Source organism: Nothobranchius furzeri, chromosome 10 (assembly GCF_043380555.1).
Source record: "Nothobranchius furzeri strain GRZ-AD chromosome 10, NfurGRZ-RIMD1, whole genome shotgun sequence".
NCBI lineage: Eukaryota > Metazoa > Chordata > Actinopteri > Cyprinodontiformes > Nothobranchiidae > Nothobranchius > Nothobranchius furzeri.
In genome coordinates this window covers 25,843,968-25,859,700 of record NC_091750.1, presented here as the reverse complement: position 1 = coordinate 25,859,700, position 15,733 = coordinate 25,843,968, and the positions used below count along the sequence as shown (strand labels likewise).

Genomic DNA, 15,733 nt, shown 5'->3' with positions numbered 1-15,733 from the left:
TAAGCACCAGCAGCAGCAGGGCCTCCACCAGCATAAGCACCATCAGCAGCAGGGCCTCCAGCAGCAGCAGCACCACCAGCAGCAGGGCCTCCAGCAGCAGCCGCAGCAGGGCCTCCACCAGCAGCAGGGCCTCCAGCAGCAGCAGCAGCAGCAGGGCCTCCAGCAGCAGCAGCACCACCAGCTGCAGGGCCTCCAGCAGCAGCCGCAGCAGGGCCTCCACCAGCAGCAGGGCCTCCAGCAGCAGCAGCACCACCAGCTGCAGGGCCTCCAGCAGCAGCCGCAGCAGGGCCTCCACCAGCAGCAGCGGCCGAGCATGCAAACCCCCACCCCGTCACGACCTACACACACATCTACCCCCACTCATCCTGCCTTTGTCCCATCTACCTCAACTGCAGGACAATTTGGGGAAAATATGGGCTTGCTTACTGCGGTTGATAAATGGGACGTCGATGAGCCTCAGGAATAGGTTTTGTTTTTCAGAACTACTTCTGACTTGTTTGAGTGTTTTTGATTACCTGGACCAATTTTTTTTTATATTACTGTTTTCAGTTTGATGTTTATGCACAAATAGCTGAACAAAGAGCTACATGGTTATGACAATTTACCCTTTCCTTTTTGAGTTAATATTTATTTGTTTTCTTTTTATTTTTATGAATGTTTACATTTTTTTGTTTTATAAGTGCTTGCTTTGGAAGTGTTTCTGTTAAATAAAATTTGAGTGCTGCATTTGAGAATGAGTCAAACTGTTTACCTTATTCCAACAGCTAGCCGTTGTTTAGGTTCAATAGCTGCTCTGAAGGATGTAGACCGTCTTCTCAACTCTGGTCCAACAAGGGACAGAAGCTCATCCATCTGCTCTGCAGACATGCGGAAGTACTGGTGGTGCCTCTGGCTGTCCAGTCGCAGCTCTGCAACAAGATGGTAGAAGTCCCCTTGGCTTCTTCTTTGTTAGTTCAGTGGGTGCACCCAGAATCTGCTCCTTCTTCTCTGATTAACCAAATCCAGTAGCAAAAGGAGAGCTATAGTTCTTCTTCGGCTAACATGTGCTTCTGCAACAACAATTATGCACATTAGACTACAAAAACAAGCTCCAATCTAGGTCAATTACATACAAAAGTTTTCTTTTAACAACTATCAATGGCAGTTGAACTTCAAATGCACAAAAATAAGCCATAAATACAGTTTCTACTACCAAAGTACTCACCCATTGTTGATCCAAACACTTGCTGATATCTTAACTCAAATGATAGGCAGATTAACAGTTCTTCTCAAAGCTTCTTCCACACAACTATTTGTTTGGATCTAACTTCCGCATTTATTTCGGACTGTATCGTGAGTACATGAAAATCCTGCGCATGCCTGTTTGCGCACCTCAGGTCTCCGCACCGGGGCGGAGCCGTTGTAGAGCGGGTATAGTATAATTTGAGTTAGAAAGCGAGCGGCAGCGGAAAGCGGGGGCAGAGCGGAGCGGAGATAGTGGAATTTTGGGGTTACACACCCACACATGAGAGACATCAAATCGATCGGCTTGGCCTAAGGAATTCATCCATCCACATATAAATCCATACACGCTTCCATCCATCCATCCGTCCGTCCATCCATCGAACATCAATCCAACAATCCATCCGTCATTTCATTCATCCAACCATTCATCCATCCCATGTCAAGTCTGAACATATGTTAATCTATCAGTTTCAGATATCAGCAAATGTTTCTAAATTCACAGTTCAGCCAATTGTAAAAATGTACCCGTTAAACTATTCTCATTCAAATGCCAGCTGTTTAACATTTTAACTTTTGAGTTTTTAATCAATGTTCAAAGATTAAAGTTTTCTGCTGTTAGCATTTTTTGTCCATTCTTCACCTATATTCTGAGCTTTATTACACTTGTTGGTGATATTTGCTTCTAAATCTTTAAATACGTTCAGCTCATTTGGACAGTTTAGCTTAGTTTCAGCTTCACTTCAGCTATTCAGCAGCTTCAGCAATCAGTTTCTGAATTCAGCATATGATGGTAATTTCACAGTTCAGCTAAATGCAAAGATTAAACTGTTAAACTAGTCCTACTGAAATTACAGGTGTTTAGACATTTTAGCTGTCCAGTTTTTTAAACAATGTTCACAGATTTCAGTTTTCTGCAGTTTACCATTAGTTTTCTTAATTCTTCACTTACTTTTTATGCATTATTAGCTTGTTGGCGCTTTTTGCTTTCACATCTTTCACTACAGCTCTACATCTTTCAGCTCATTTGCCAGTTTAGCTTAGTTTCAGCTTCAGCTATTCAACAACTTCAGCAATCAGTTACCAAATTTAGCAGGGATGCACCGATGGATCGGCATTTGATCCCAATCAGCCGATAGCGCCCCTATCGGTTTTGATCGGAGTTTTCAAAATAGATCAAAGCAGACCGATCAAGTAGTGTTGTCATGGTAACCGGTGTAGCGGTAAACCCCAGTAAAAAAAAAGTTGACAATAACAACAACTGTCTTGTTTTTAAAAAAAACTATATTATCTCGGTGGATTACCGTGGCTGCGGTGTAGGCGCGGTGACCCTTACCAGCCACCGTATCATCTGCTGAAGTTGCTGGCGGCACATGTGCACTTTGTTGTTTACAACCAAAACTTTCTTGAAGCTAAAGCTGAAATAATGGCCAAAGGAGGAGACGGCAGTGCTCAGGAGGACATTTTTTTATCCCTCAAAGAAGACAAAGTGGGAAGTACGGGCATCTTTTGGATATTTGAAGAATGCCGAGGGACAGTTGATAGAAGACGGCTATCCTGTTTGCAGCACGTTCAGAAAAAGTGTCTGTGAAAGGCAGCAACGCTTCAAATCTCATGACACATCTGCGTGACCATCACCCACAACTCTACAGTCAACGCAAGGCAAGCTAACGTTAGCGTTTTAGCTAAAATGCGTGATCCGAGGATTTGGGTTGAGGGAGAATGCAACGAGTCGCTATATAAAGCAGCCGCAGCGCCGCTACCTGCATATAAACCGTGTCGCGGACACCGCCATGTTGAAATGACGCTATGCATTACGGGGCTCCCAGGGGCAGATAAGAGTTGGTCTCTCTCCGAGAATAATTATGAATTTAACTATGATTACTGCCTGATGACATTTTCCCACATCTGCAAAGCTCACTGGAAGGACACAAACCGAGGACAATATTTTCCTGATATAGGGTTTATTACTCAAGTTAGGGTAAAAAAGTATCTGATTAGAAAGCTACTTGAGTACTGAGTATCATCTGATCTAATATTTTTAAAATGATTACATCAAACAGACAAAAAATAAGAAGTTATGGGCAAATATTGGTATTTTAAAGACCAAAAGGAAAAAACGTAAACAAATAAACAACATAATTACAAAATAACACATTTTAGGCAAAATTTAGACACAAACTGACATATTTGCTGACATACAGGGTTTATTTAGTTGTGTGAAAATGTAACAAGTTTAAAAAAAAATACCGCGATAATACCGAAACCGTGGTAATTTTGGTCACAATAACCGTAAGGTTAAATTTTCACACCGTGACAACCCTAATACAGACCATTTTAGATTAGGTTACATTTCCTTTATTCCCAGATTATGTAGTTTGTAGCACTCATTATAATGTTGTAGAAAATTTCTGGCCAATCCACGTGATCGGTATCGGTGATCGGCTGCATAAAACCTGATCGGTGCATCCCTAAAATTTAGCATAAGCTGCTAATTTCACAGTTCAGCTAAATGTAAAGACTAAACTGTTAAACTTGTCCAACTGAAATAACAAGTGTTTAGACATTTTAGTTGCCCAGATTTTTATACAATGTTGACAGATTTCAGTTTTTTGCTATTTAGGATTATTTTTCTCCATTCTTCATTTACTTTTTGCGCTTTATTTGCTTGTTAGTGATTTTTGCTTCTACGTCTTTGAACACATTCAGCTAATTTTGACAGTTTTGCTTACTTTCAGCTTCAGTTCAGCCATTAAGCTGATTCAGCTAACAGTTTAAGCTATCCAGCATTCAAACAGCATTTCTGCAAGAAATGCAATTTATCTAGTTTATTTACTGTAAATCCTCTAATACAGGCCCGGGCCTGTATTAGAGGATTTATGGTATGTTACGACTACCACTTGCCATATTTGGATTGGTACAGATGTCAGTCAATGGGGCAGTCTGCCATTACGTCGCAGAAAAACGACATAAAACATAAAAAAATAAAAATTCAAATTTAACAATACATCGTTTTTGTGAATAAACGCGCTGTGACTGGCAAAAATCCTGGTCGTGCTTGCGACGGTTACATGAGTTTCCACAGTGTAGTGGTTATCATGCTTGACTAACCCGCGAATGACAGGCGGGGACACTCACCACTATACTGACGAGTAATGACATAGCTACACATTTCCATTATCATACTAATGTTTACCCCTTTGTGTGAGAGGATGAATTGAAGGTGTGTATTTAGATTGAAGCACAAATGAACAAAACCTCAAGATTTTATTAAAGACGTGGTAATGCCCCCCTCAGAGTCTCACTCCACCCACGTATCAATTTTAAAAAATGCAACATTAGTAGGCGTTGCCTGGAGGACCGAGAGGGCGGAGCCGCGACAGTGACTAAGACGATGGCTAACTAGACGATGCTAGCTCACTCTGAGCAGTTATTAGAAGTGGAGGACGTTTCTTCCCCTCCTTACCCAGACACTCGAGAAGAAAGGGACCAAGTCTATTTGGAGGAGACAAGCGGACCTGAGCCTTATTGTTTTGAGCTTGTGAGTTGCCTGAAACTAGCGAAACCACCCAACAGAACCAGCTCTGAATGATAAGTAGCCGTTAGCCATAGCATCAGATTAGCTGCAGGGTTCTGCTCCACGGCCCTAGAGAGCTAGTATTCAGCATGTTTTAGAGGTTTATCTGCTTCAACACACCTGGTTTTAATCAGCAACAAATAGCTGAGTTGCTGAACAGCTAATCTAACCTGTTAAAGCAGGAAAACCACTGAAACGTGCTGGATAGCAGCTCTCCAGGAGCCCCGGGCTCAAGTTACAGTCTGCTGCATAAAGTTATGAAAATACCCCATGAGAAAATTATTCTGTAATGTGTTCAGCCCACTAAAACTGCCCTGATTTCATTATTTACTGATACCAGCGGCTCTCTTGGTTCTAGGTCCTCAGGTGTCTGCAGCTGGTCTCTGCTGGTGTCGTCAGGATCAGGAGCTTCCGGAAGAATGTGCCTTTCAATGACTCTTCCCCCCTTACTTGTTATGTTAATTAAATAAATCTCAATTTATATATTTCCTGTTTTTGTTCATGTCCATAAATACTTAAACATGCTTGAAATTAAAATGAGCTTTTAACAGTGATGTGCTAGTTTAATTCATCACAATAGAGCTAGTTAAACATGCAACAATGTGATAATTCAATTAATGTAATTTATAAATATCCATTAAAATATCAAAACTGGAATCAAAATGAGATATTTGGCAGCACAAAAAAACTTGTCAAACACAATATTTATTATAATAATTGTAGGCAGACAGGAGACAGAGCTGATGGAGGTTCTCAGTCATCGAAGGATGGCTGAAGGCTTTCCAGGAACAGGAGATGTGGTGTTGTCTCTTCTCTCTCTATTCTGCCAGATGAGCTGATAGGTTACAGGTGTGTGAGGACATCCTCATGCTGTCACAACCAGGTGACAGGAGTTATCAGGTGATCAGCCAGGCTAATGATGAGATGCAGAAAGAAAACAAATCCAGGACAGTACAGTAATAACAATAATATGTGGTGTTGCTCACCTTATGTGCTCTTATAGAGTATTAACGTGTGCCTGCCTCATGGTGTAGAGTCCATACAATCAGTGGGAGGTTATCATCTGGTGTAAAAGAAGGCGTTGATCAGAAATCACGTTTTATTCCACGAAAATCAGCCAAATCCACATTAATCTGGGTGCTAACTTTACTAGCATACTGTGCTAGCGATAGCAAGCCGGATGCTAACGCTTTAGTGCTGCTAATGCCCGTAAATCTAAAGTAAAGTTTGTCGACATTTTAGAGTGATATGAAGCTTACCGCTCTGCTGCTGTGTCCCGTCGCTGCCAAATTCAGATGGAAATGACTCCTTTTAGATAGATGAAGCCCTCAGTACTTAGCCACTAGCCTGGAGACACGAACGAACGAACCACGCGCGCGCGCACGCACGCACACACACACACACACACACACACACACACACACACACACACACACACACACACACACACACACACACACACACACTACTTTTTCTTCTGTGTTTTTTAGCAGTAGTGTCATCAGCTTCTGGGTTTAAATACTGCCACACCACCCTTCCTTAAAACGAGGAACAGTTTTGAGCTGTGTGTGGCTAAAATAACCAGACATTCTGCATTTTTCCAATAGGACTACAAAAAATCTTAGCGAGAAGAAAAAATGGCGGATTGGCTCTGTGTTTAGCCGAGGGCCATTACCATATTTGGTAGTTATCCTGACGAAATAAATTACTGATGTAATAGATAATGTGAAAAACTGAACGGGTGGACAAATATGCCCAAAACTTAATTATTAAATATCTAAATAGCAACTCCAGTGAATAATATAACCCTTTTTGCTCACTTAGACACTTAAAATGTGAAACACACTGTGTTAATGGATTAAAAAAAGTGGGTTTTTCATGTTGTCTCCTTTAAACACTCATTTATACAGTTCATCAGCAAAAAAAAGTTAATTTAGACGTTACTTGCTCTTTAAGTGTTCTCTAAGAATGACTAACATGATAAAAACACTTGCCGTGATCATTACTAAAAAAAATTACAAACGCACATCAGACCCAAGGGTTTCCGTAGTGTAGTGGTTATCACGTTCGCCTAACACGCGAAAGGTCCCCGGTTCGAAACCGGGCGGAAACATTTACTTTATTTCTAACCTTGCCTAAACTAGTTAAACACGGACTCTGACCTTGGTTCTGGAGGGTTAATAGCTAGTATGTTTAAGTTGTTTCTCTGTTCCAACACACCTGATTTAATAGTTAAATCACTTGCTCAGCTCTGCAGTAGCATCATTATTAGCCACTGTTTAAATCTGTTGCCTATTTTTTCCAACCTGTTGTCCCAGAGCAAAGTGTGCTGTTTAACATCATCAGTAGTATCGTCTCTCCTGCCTCTCCTACAGCCTCCATCCACTCTGATGCAAACTGTGAAAATCTTCTGTCTTTCTTTGTGGATAAAGTTAATAAGGTTGGATCTAGCATCTCTACTCCAGCCTTATCTCTATCTTTCCCGAATCCAACCCAACCAGCCCTCCTTAATAGTTTTGCTCCTGGTTTTCAAGAGCACCTGGCTGCAGACCTCCACTGTCAGGATGACCACCACTGTCAGGATGACCACCACTGTCAGGACGGGAAATGCACAGGATACATTACAAAATAAAACGGCAAACATACTTAAGCTTGTAATCGATAGATTTTACCTAATATTTTATATTGAAACCTATCAATTACAAGCGTAAGTATGTTTGCCATTTTCCAAAAGTATGTTTGCCGTTTTATTTTGTAATGTATCCCGTGCATTTCCCGTCCTGACAGTGGAGCGTCCACTGGAAGCAGCCTGACAGTGGAGGTCTGCAGCCAGGTGCCTCTCATTGCACCAGACATCTTACCCCCTTCTGTTTGAAAATGCTCTTCAGTCCATCAGCGTTGTTACGCTTCAGTACCCCAGTACTGAAATAACATGCTATGTTAGCATGCATCAAGCTTAAAAAAAGGCAAAATAAAAAGGCAGATGAAAACATGTTTCCGCCCGGTTTCGAACCGGGGACCTTTCGCGTGTGAGGCGAACGTGATAACCACTACACTACGGAAACAGATAGAAACGTGTGTCCCCATGTTGTCCTAAAAGCGATCAGTGAGCACCATCGACATTACTATAGCTTTTAATACACTTAATAATAATAATAATAATAATAATAATACATTTTATTTAAAAGCTTATTTCAGAACACCCAAGGTCACTTGACAGACAATACTTAATAAAATACAATAAAACAATAATAAAACCCAAACAAGAAAAAAAGAAAGAGAGAAACAGTTCAATAAAATCAGAGGTTGTAGGCAGATTTAAACATGTGTTTTGAGTTTTGTTTTGAGAAGGGTAAAACTGTCGATGTTCCTGATGTCTGGGGGAAGTGAGTTCCAGAGACGGGGAGCAGAGCGGCTGAAAGCTCTGCTCCCCATGGTAGCGAGACGGGCAGAAGGAACCGCAAGATGGGTGGAAGAAGATCTGAGAGAATGGGATGGGGTGTGAATACTTATAAGGTCTGAGATATATGGAGGAGAGAGGTTATGGATTGCTTTGAAGGCATGGAGGAGAATTTTGAAGACTTAAACAGAAGAGTGAGAAAAAAATTCACCCCCCTCAGAGTTGTCATGAGTGTAAACTAGATAATTTAAACAAAAAACATGTTCTGGTACCAGGCTGTAAACATGTTTATTTCTGCTGTGAAATTGGTATTTTTAACATGGGAGTCAATGAGGATTTGCTCGCTTCTGACACCAGCCCCCAGCGGTTGAGGGTGGAACTGCAATTTTTGGTACTTCCGGGTTTGACTCAATTTTAGAGCTCCGTTGTGGGGGCTTGGTGAGTTATTTCCGGTGAAATTAGAGGCCTGCGCACTGACAGCTTTTATCTGTTATTTGATTCTTTTACGGCCGGACTGCCGCCATCACCGCACATCATCAGAATGCCTCGTCTCACGACGGTCGGCACCATGACCGCCTTGCCAGCTTCAAACAGAGTACACAGTGGTTTTTAGGCAGTTTCCGTAGTGTAGTGGTTATCACGTTCGCCTAACACGCGAAAGGTCCCCGGTTCGAAACCGGGCGGAAACACTCTTTAACAATCCGCTTCCCCCACATTCCTTGTTTTGGAATTTTAGTGGAGGGTTACACGTGTAGCAGCAACGCAAAACGTGGATCTTGAGCTATTACAGTCCACATCTAACTACACCGGAGTCGGCTCGCCTTCCTGTCCGGTGAGACCATCAGCAGAAAGACGAGCCAGCACCGTTAAACCTCCCACTTCAGCGCTGACATTTCCGGTCGGAACCAGGTAATACCTCACGTTCGCTGCAAACCAGTAGAGGATTGCTAGCCTGACCAGCGAGCCCCATGCTTCCATAAGGGAAGTTCTCTGTGTAGAATTAAACAGAGGACGTGTCTGACAGGCCAGACTAGCGGACTGAAGCGAACACCGACTAAAAACTACAACAATGTTTCCGCCCAGTTTCGAACCGGGGACCTTTCGCGTAGGAGGTGAACGTGATAGCCACACCACGGAAACCTGACATGCACGCAGTCCTGACGACTCCAGCAGGAGAACGCTATAATGAGGCGAACTCCTCCACAGATTTCCCTTTTGTAATTCGTTGTCAGTTTCATTTTGACTCATGTGAAATATATAGAAACACGTTAAAAACTCTATTTTCACACCATCCCGGTAGACGTCTGACCCAAACTTTTCCTCTCGTCATCACCGTTACTCGATACAAACCAAAAGGTGTAGCAAGCATTGCATTATACGTCACCTGTTAAGCAGCGACAGAAACTCGCTCTTGTGTTTTTAAGTCACAAAAATACATATTTTGATACAAAATTTATCAGCAACGGGACCAGCAGTCGCTTACAATCTCACTTAGGTCTAGGACTCCATTAAAACTCTCCCGGTGAAAAATGCGTCATCCAGGGCTAGCTTAGCTTCAGCTAAAACTCCACAAAAGCCCTCCACTCCGGTCTTCTTAGTTGTTTTTTTTTTTTGTTTTTTTTGTCAATAAACTTAAAAAAAAACATCGAAGCTCACCCTTCTACTTAATCTCGTCGTTTCCCGTTAAATTACTAGTTGTACGAACAAATGTCCGGTAGGAGTCTGCTTCATGCGCATTGATTTGAAAGTAGAGCCAGACCTCAGGGCGTCACCTTGTGTACTTCTGTGTTAGTCCGCACCACGGCTACCTGACCATAATCAAGTATCAGCTGAAAAGCCGCGATAAAATAATTAGTGCCAAGGAAAACAAAACAAAAACATGCAATTATTATATCTATCTAACATTTAAAATTTATTTAAACATCACTCACAGAAAACAGCTGTTTAAATGTTAACCCTGCATCCAAAAAGTAAAATAGTGGTTTTATCTATCCATCCAACAAAATTTGTTTTATTTTTTAACTACTTGGATAGTTTCCGATAACGAATTAAAAATCTACTTCCTGTAAATGATGATTTTTTTTTAGAATGGATCAGTAATGATGTTATGAGCATACAGGAACAGCGAGCCTGTTTCTGTGCAGTCCCTGACCCTGTGCCCTGACCGGAGCCTGAGCAGCATAAATTGTCATAAATTAACAAATACTCCCAAAATCGTTTGAATGCCTTTAACAGAACATGTAATGTTATTTAATACAAAACCTTTTAAGTAGCTGTTATGATAATTTTTCCAATCAATGCAACACTAAAATTCTCCTAAAATGAAAAAAGCGGAAGAGGTTTTAAATAAAATATAAGCTAAATGTAATGAAAACACAAAACTCTAAATAGTTTGAATTGAAGTAAAAAAAAATTAAACAGAAATAACATTTCTTCCTAGTTTCCTTAGAAGTTTTATACTTTTTTGGGTTTTCTTTTTGCTCATGAAAGTTACGTTTTGCTTCACTAGTGAGTAACTGCAGGTAAACGATGCTTTTTCTCTGCACCTTGTAGTTTTTTTTCTCCTCCACACGGGTCTGACAGCTGTGTGTGTGTGTGTGTGTGGGGGGGGGGGGGTTGGGGGGGATAGGTCAGAGGGTGAGGGTCCAAGGTGGGTATTGGCAGAGCGAGGCGGTCGGCGAAGGGGAACAGGACTGTTCTGGTAGTTGATCAGGAGGGTGCGGAGCCAAACGGCAAGAGGCAGCTTGTGAGGTTCTGTCGGCAGGTAAGACAGAATCAGAATAACGTTTGTCAACAAGTTACAAAATTCAAGTTCCTGAGGTCCTAGTGGGGACTGCTACCAGGTGTCAGGGATCCAACCAGGTGCTGAACACCTTCTTCAGAGGTTCTGTTTCTCAGAAGTTCTGGTCCATCCTGACATGACAGTATCAGTTCTACCAACCCAAATGTTCTGGACTGGACTGAGATCTGGTGACCGTGGAGGCCGATGGAGTTCAGTGAACCCCTCGCCATGCTCTAGGAACCAGTTAGGGATGATCTGAGCTTTGATCCTGCTGGAAGAAGCCATCAGAAGATGAACTTCAGCAGGCCATCTCACAGCCTCAGTGACTAAATGCTGATAAGATGTCAGTGAACAATAAATCTATGCAGTTGCATCAAATGTATTGTCGACAAATGCATGATTAAAATGTGGATAGAAATGTGTAAATAAGAGTTTACAAGGAAGAAGGAGGACAAACAAGCCGACGGGGGCATCTGCAGCTGAACAAAAAAGAGAAGAACGGATTTCAAGTTTGAGTCGTTTGTACGACTTTTTTAAAGCAGATTTATTTAGTAAATAATTGTTTGACCCTGTCAATAAGGCCACATCCGCCAGCCGCAGCGTTCCTGCTGGTCAGAAGCATCAGCTGACTACTTGTGCTTTACCTCCTGAACACCAAAGAATCACACACACACACACACACACACATTCTTGTCTAGCATTCATTGTGAGGACCGCCAATGTCTTCCATTCACTTTAGTGACTGGATTGTGCCGAACCCTTAACTCTAACCATAACCAGTCTGTTCCTAACCCTAACGTTAACTACACCCAGTTCACACTATGCCTCTAAAACGAACGAGTAGAGCTCTGTAGTGTACCAAAAGGGTCCATTTTCACCTGACCAACATAATAACCTTTCATCTACAGCATAAATCCACTTTCTGTGTGACCCTCTGAGTCCAGAAGGTTCTGCTCAGCGCGTGTTGACATTCCATGAAGACGAAACATTCAAACAGACGCTGTCCCAAGGTTCCTGCACTCTCTGCTTAGAAACCAGACAACAGTCTTCACTCTGAATAAGTGAAGCCTCCATGATGTTATAGTTATGAGTTAAATAATCATGTGATGAACGAACAAGATGTTTAAATCAAATGTTTGAATGATCTGCGCTTAAACCGATGAATTTCAAATGAATATTGTTCTTACAATGATCCATTCATCTCACAAATCAGTATGTGTTTGATTTAAAGAGTTAATCATTGTTTACACTCGTACACGTTACAATAAGATAATCGTTAAGGTTAAAAACATCTTGTATCTGAAGGACGGCGTGGCTTTCTGAGGGATGTTGCTAAAGCCTTCCAGACATGGTACATTCTGATTTGGCAGAATACGCCAGAAATTATAAATAATGAGTTCATTAAAACACAAATTACTTCCCGATTAATTCAGTTTCCTGCTGAGCCCGATTCAGCCAAATCAGGAAAGAAGCCTCTTTTGAAACCATCTCCTTTGACCTTAAGTCCAAACCTTTCTGCGACGCTGCGAGTGATTACAGACACGACAGCTCTTTTCAGAGCTGCTGCAACTCTCAGACATCCACCTTGGACACCTAACCTGCAGACCCCGGGTCTCATGGCCGGGGCAGCTGAACTCAGAGGAAGCTACTAATCTCTGAGTATCGTGGTTTCGACGTCCGGTGACCTCACCACTCTGACCCCAACCCTCCGGACCGCCGGGAGCAACTCATACCAGGGTATGGTAAGCCTGCATACTGGTGTCTGATGAGGTTTATAAATAAACAACTCTCTAGTTTATAACAAACAACTAATTCTTTTACGCCCAGATTTCACAGTTTCTCCCAGATACAAAGAACGGTTGCTACAACATCTAGCTTCCACCACACCACCTCTCATTATTCATATCTCGTCATGTATAAATTATTAGTTTAGGAATTAGAATTAAATTCATTTTATAAACTGGTTCTGTCTGAAGTAATACAAAGTGCGTTTACAGTCCCTGAAGAAGCAAAGGACCCTAGAATCTCCTGATTAAACATTCAAAGATCAATCAGGTTGATATTTCATATTTGTATGGAATCATCACATCTTATCGGTCATGATTAAAAATGTACTCTACTACAGCTCTGAAACGTTCTGTCAACGTGAGGACCAGCAAAATGTCCTCAGTTTGATATGTAGATGAGTACACACACACACACACACACACACACACACACACACCATCTGGGCTTTCTGCCAGCAGGAAGCTCCTTGTAAGGGCTGCAGGACATCCACTGCAGCAGCAGGAAACACCAAATATGGACTGAACTGTGTTGATCTTCCTGCAGACAGCTGGCTGAGCTGGTGATGACAATGTCTGACCCCAATGGCTGTTTCTCTCTCTCTAACACACACACACACACACACACACACACACACACACACACACACACACACACACACACACACACACGGTGTACTTCTGACATGAAGCCTGCAGATGGAGTCACTCCTTAATCCTCAGAAACTCCTTTAATCTCTGACATTTAAACCTAAAACTATTCTCCATAAATGTTTCTGTTTTCATCAGTAGCTCCTCGTGCTGGTGCCTTTAGTGGATTTTTTCTCTCAGCGAGGTTTAAACTATGAATGACCCGATGAAATCTGGTGAGACACCAGAGCAGGTGTCGGAGAGAAAGCTGAAACCTAAAAGCAACAGGATTGAAACTTTATTAAAGCAGGAAATACATTCAGTAGAAAACTGATCCCAGAACCTACTCAGTAGGTAAAACACCACGTGCACGCTCATGAGTGTGCACGTCCAGGTATGTACATTATGAACAGGTGAGCATTTATGGAGTTCAGACATTGGCCTTTCAAAATTAAAGTTTTTTGTCAAAGGTCACCCCAGACTTCCTGTCTCTCAGTAGATGTTGGCGCTGTGGGGGGAGGGTAGCTCTGACTGAGGACTCCCCATCGGAGAGTAAAGGTGGCGTGACGGTGTGGAGGCTTAGTCATGCGACAGTGAGGGGGATGAGGCGGTGAAGCAGGGGGCGGCGGCCGGCAGGGTGAGGGTGAGGGAGGCTGTGGTAGACGCCGTAGTGGAGGGAGGGGGGGAAGTGGCAATCCGGTCGGCCCGGCAGTCTCGCTGCCTCTGGTGGATCTTGGCATGATGCTTTCGCTCGTCGCCGCAGGCAAATTTGCGTCCACACTCTGTACAAGTAAACGGCTTCTTGCCGGTGTGCGTAGTCAGGTGGTCGCTGCGAGTGAAGCTGCGCGTGCAGATCCTGCACAGGAAAGGCTTCTGACCGGTGTGCACACGCACATGGCGAGTCGACTCCTCTGAGCGGGAGAAGCGGCGGGCACAACCGTCGGCGGGACAGGCATACGGGCGCTCGTGTGGTGGCGTCTCGCACTGCCGGCCTGCAGAGGACTTCCTGTTGAGGCAGACAGAGTCATAAGGAGGGAACTGTGATGAGAAGGCCTTGATGGCAGGGAGGGGTGTGAAAGGTGGCAGCTTCTGGTCTTGGCTTGACCCATGCTCACTGCTAGGTGGCTGCAAGTAGTCCAGCGATGTGGGCATGGCAGTGGAAGTGGGTGCATGGTAGGTGGGTGGGGGCCCCTGGGGCTGGAAGGCCTGGGTGGCTGACTGGGAATTGCTGGAAGAAGGGAGGTGGTCAGAGCTGGTGGTGGAGGCAGAAGTCGACATTGCGGAGAAGAAGGAGGCAACGCCATCAGAACTGCAGCCCAGGCCCAGCTGAGATGGTGCTGAAGATGTCACTGTCGGCGCTGGAGGTGGGGAGGAGGTGGCGAGACTGCAGGGCACAGGGGGCGGGGCTGCGACGTTGACAAACCCAGACAACAGACTGAGAAGAGGCTCTGCCCACAAACTGTTGCTGCCACAACAGAAGGTGGAGCCAGAAGGTTCAAAGGTGAAGTGTCCACTGTAGCTCAGAGGGGACATGGGGCGTGAGAGGGAGGAGGTTCTGCAGGTCAGCGAGGTCCGACAGGGAATCTGAGAGAAAGAAGAACAGGTGAGCCCCACCTGAAGACTGCATGCACCTCACTGGCTGAAAGATGAACTTTTTTCTCATGTTGACTGATTGTTTTTTTTTATTTTATGATTATTTTGGAGCAGAAACCTTTTCAGGCAGCTCTGTCTGAGAGGGAACTCTCCTTCACACAACACCACGTGCTCACAGCTCACTAAGGTCTAATGGACCTCCAGCTGCAGCTCTGACCCATGAACCTGCAGATCTGCAGCTCAGGACTTTTAGTCTTTGAGAAAATAACAACTAAGCATGATTATAAACTGATGCAGACGAGCAGCAGACTCAGAACCGGGTTTTCTCTGCCTGTTTGAACCCTCCACAACCCCCAGCTCCTCACCTCCGAGCTCCGCGGACTCCCCGCATATGGACAATTTAAAAAGGCCTTTATTTTGGAAGGCAACATCAGAATGACTTGATATTGATATTGATATGGTATCACTGTGGGGTTGTATACTGTTGATCTAAAGTGGTATTACTCTGTGGAAACAGCAATTTTCCATTTTAGAGCATTCTGAAATCGTTAAAAGAGTCGGTCAAATATGGGCAATTTCAAATTGCTGTGGTTGGATAGTGTTGATACAAAATGCAACTGCTCTTTGGAAATAAGAATTTTGCGTTTAAGAGCATTCTGAAGTCATTGAAAGAGTAGTTAAAAAATGAAAATTCACAGGGCTTTTACTTTGAAATCCAAAATAAGATGGCCTTGATATTGACAGGG

General features: G+C 43.3%; 1 protein-coding gene and 3 non-coding genes across 4 annotated transcripts; 2 read left to right on the top strand and 2 right to left on the bottom strand.

The window, feature by feature from the left end:
* The first annotated feature begins 6,838 nt into the window (after positions 1 to 6,838).
* Positions 6,839 to 6,911, top strand: trnav-aac (transfer RNA valine (anticodon AAC)). The gene has a single exon. It is a non-coding gene; the product is annotated as a tRNA-Val (tRNA).
* An 879-nt stretch (positions 6,912 to 7,790) lies between these two features.
* trnav-cac (transfer RNA valine (anticodon CAC)) lies at positions 7,791 to 7,863 on the bottom strand. The gene has a single exon. It is a non-coding gene; the product is annotated as a tRNA-Val (tRNA).
* Positions 7,864 to 8,814: 951 nt separating this feature from the next.
* Positions 8,815 to 8,887, top strand: trnav-aac (transfer RNA valine (anticodon AAC)). The gene has a single exon. It is a non-coding gene; the product is annotated as a tRNA-Val (tRNA).
* Positions 8,888 to 13,973: 5,086 nt separating this feature from the next.
* LOC107395847 (early growth response protein 1-like) lies at positions 13,974 to 15,378 on the bottom strand. Its single transcript, XM_070555422.1, has 3 exons — positions 15,353 to 15,378; positions 15,106 to 15,139; positions 13,974 to 14,978 (listed from the first exon to the last, which is right to left on the bottom strand). Exons 1-3 carry the CDS (start codon positions 15,376 to 15,378, stop codon positions 13,974 to 13,976), a joined length of 1,065 nt encoding a protein of 354 aa, XP_070411523.1.
* Between the last annotated feature and the right edge of the window lie 355 nt (positions 15,379 to 15,733).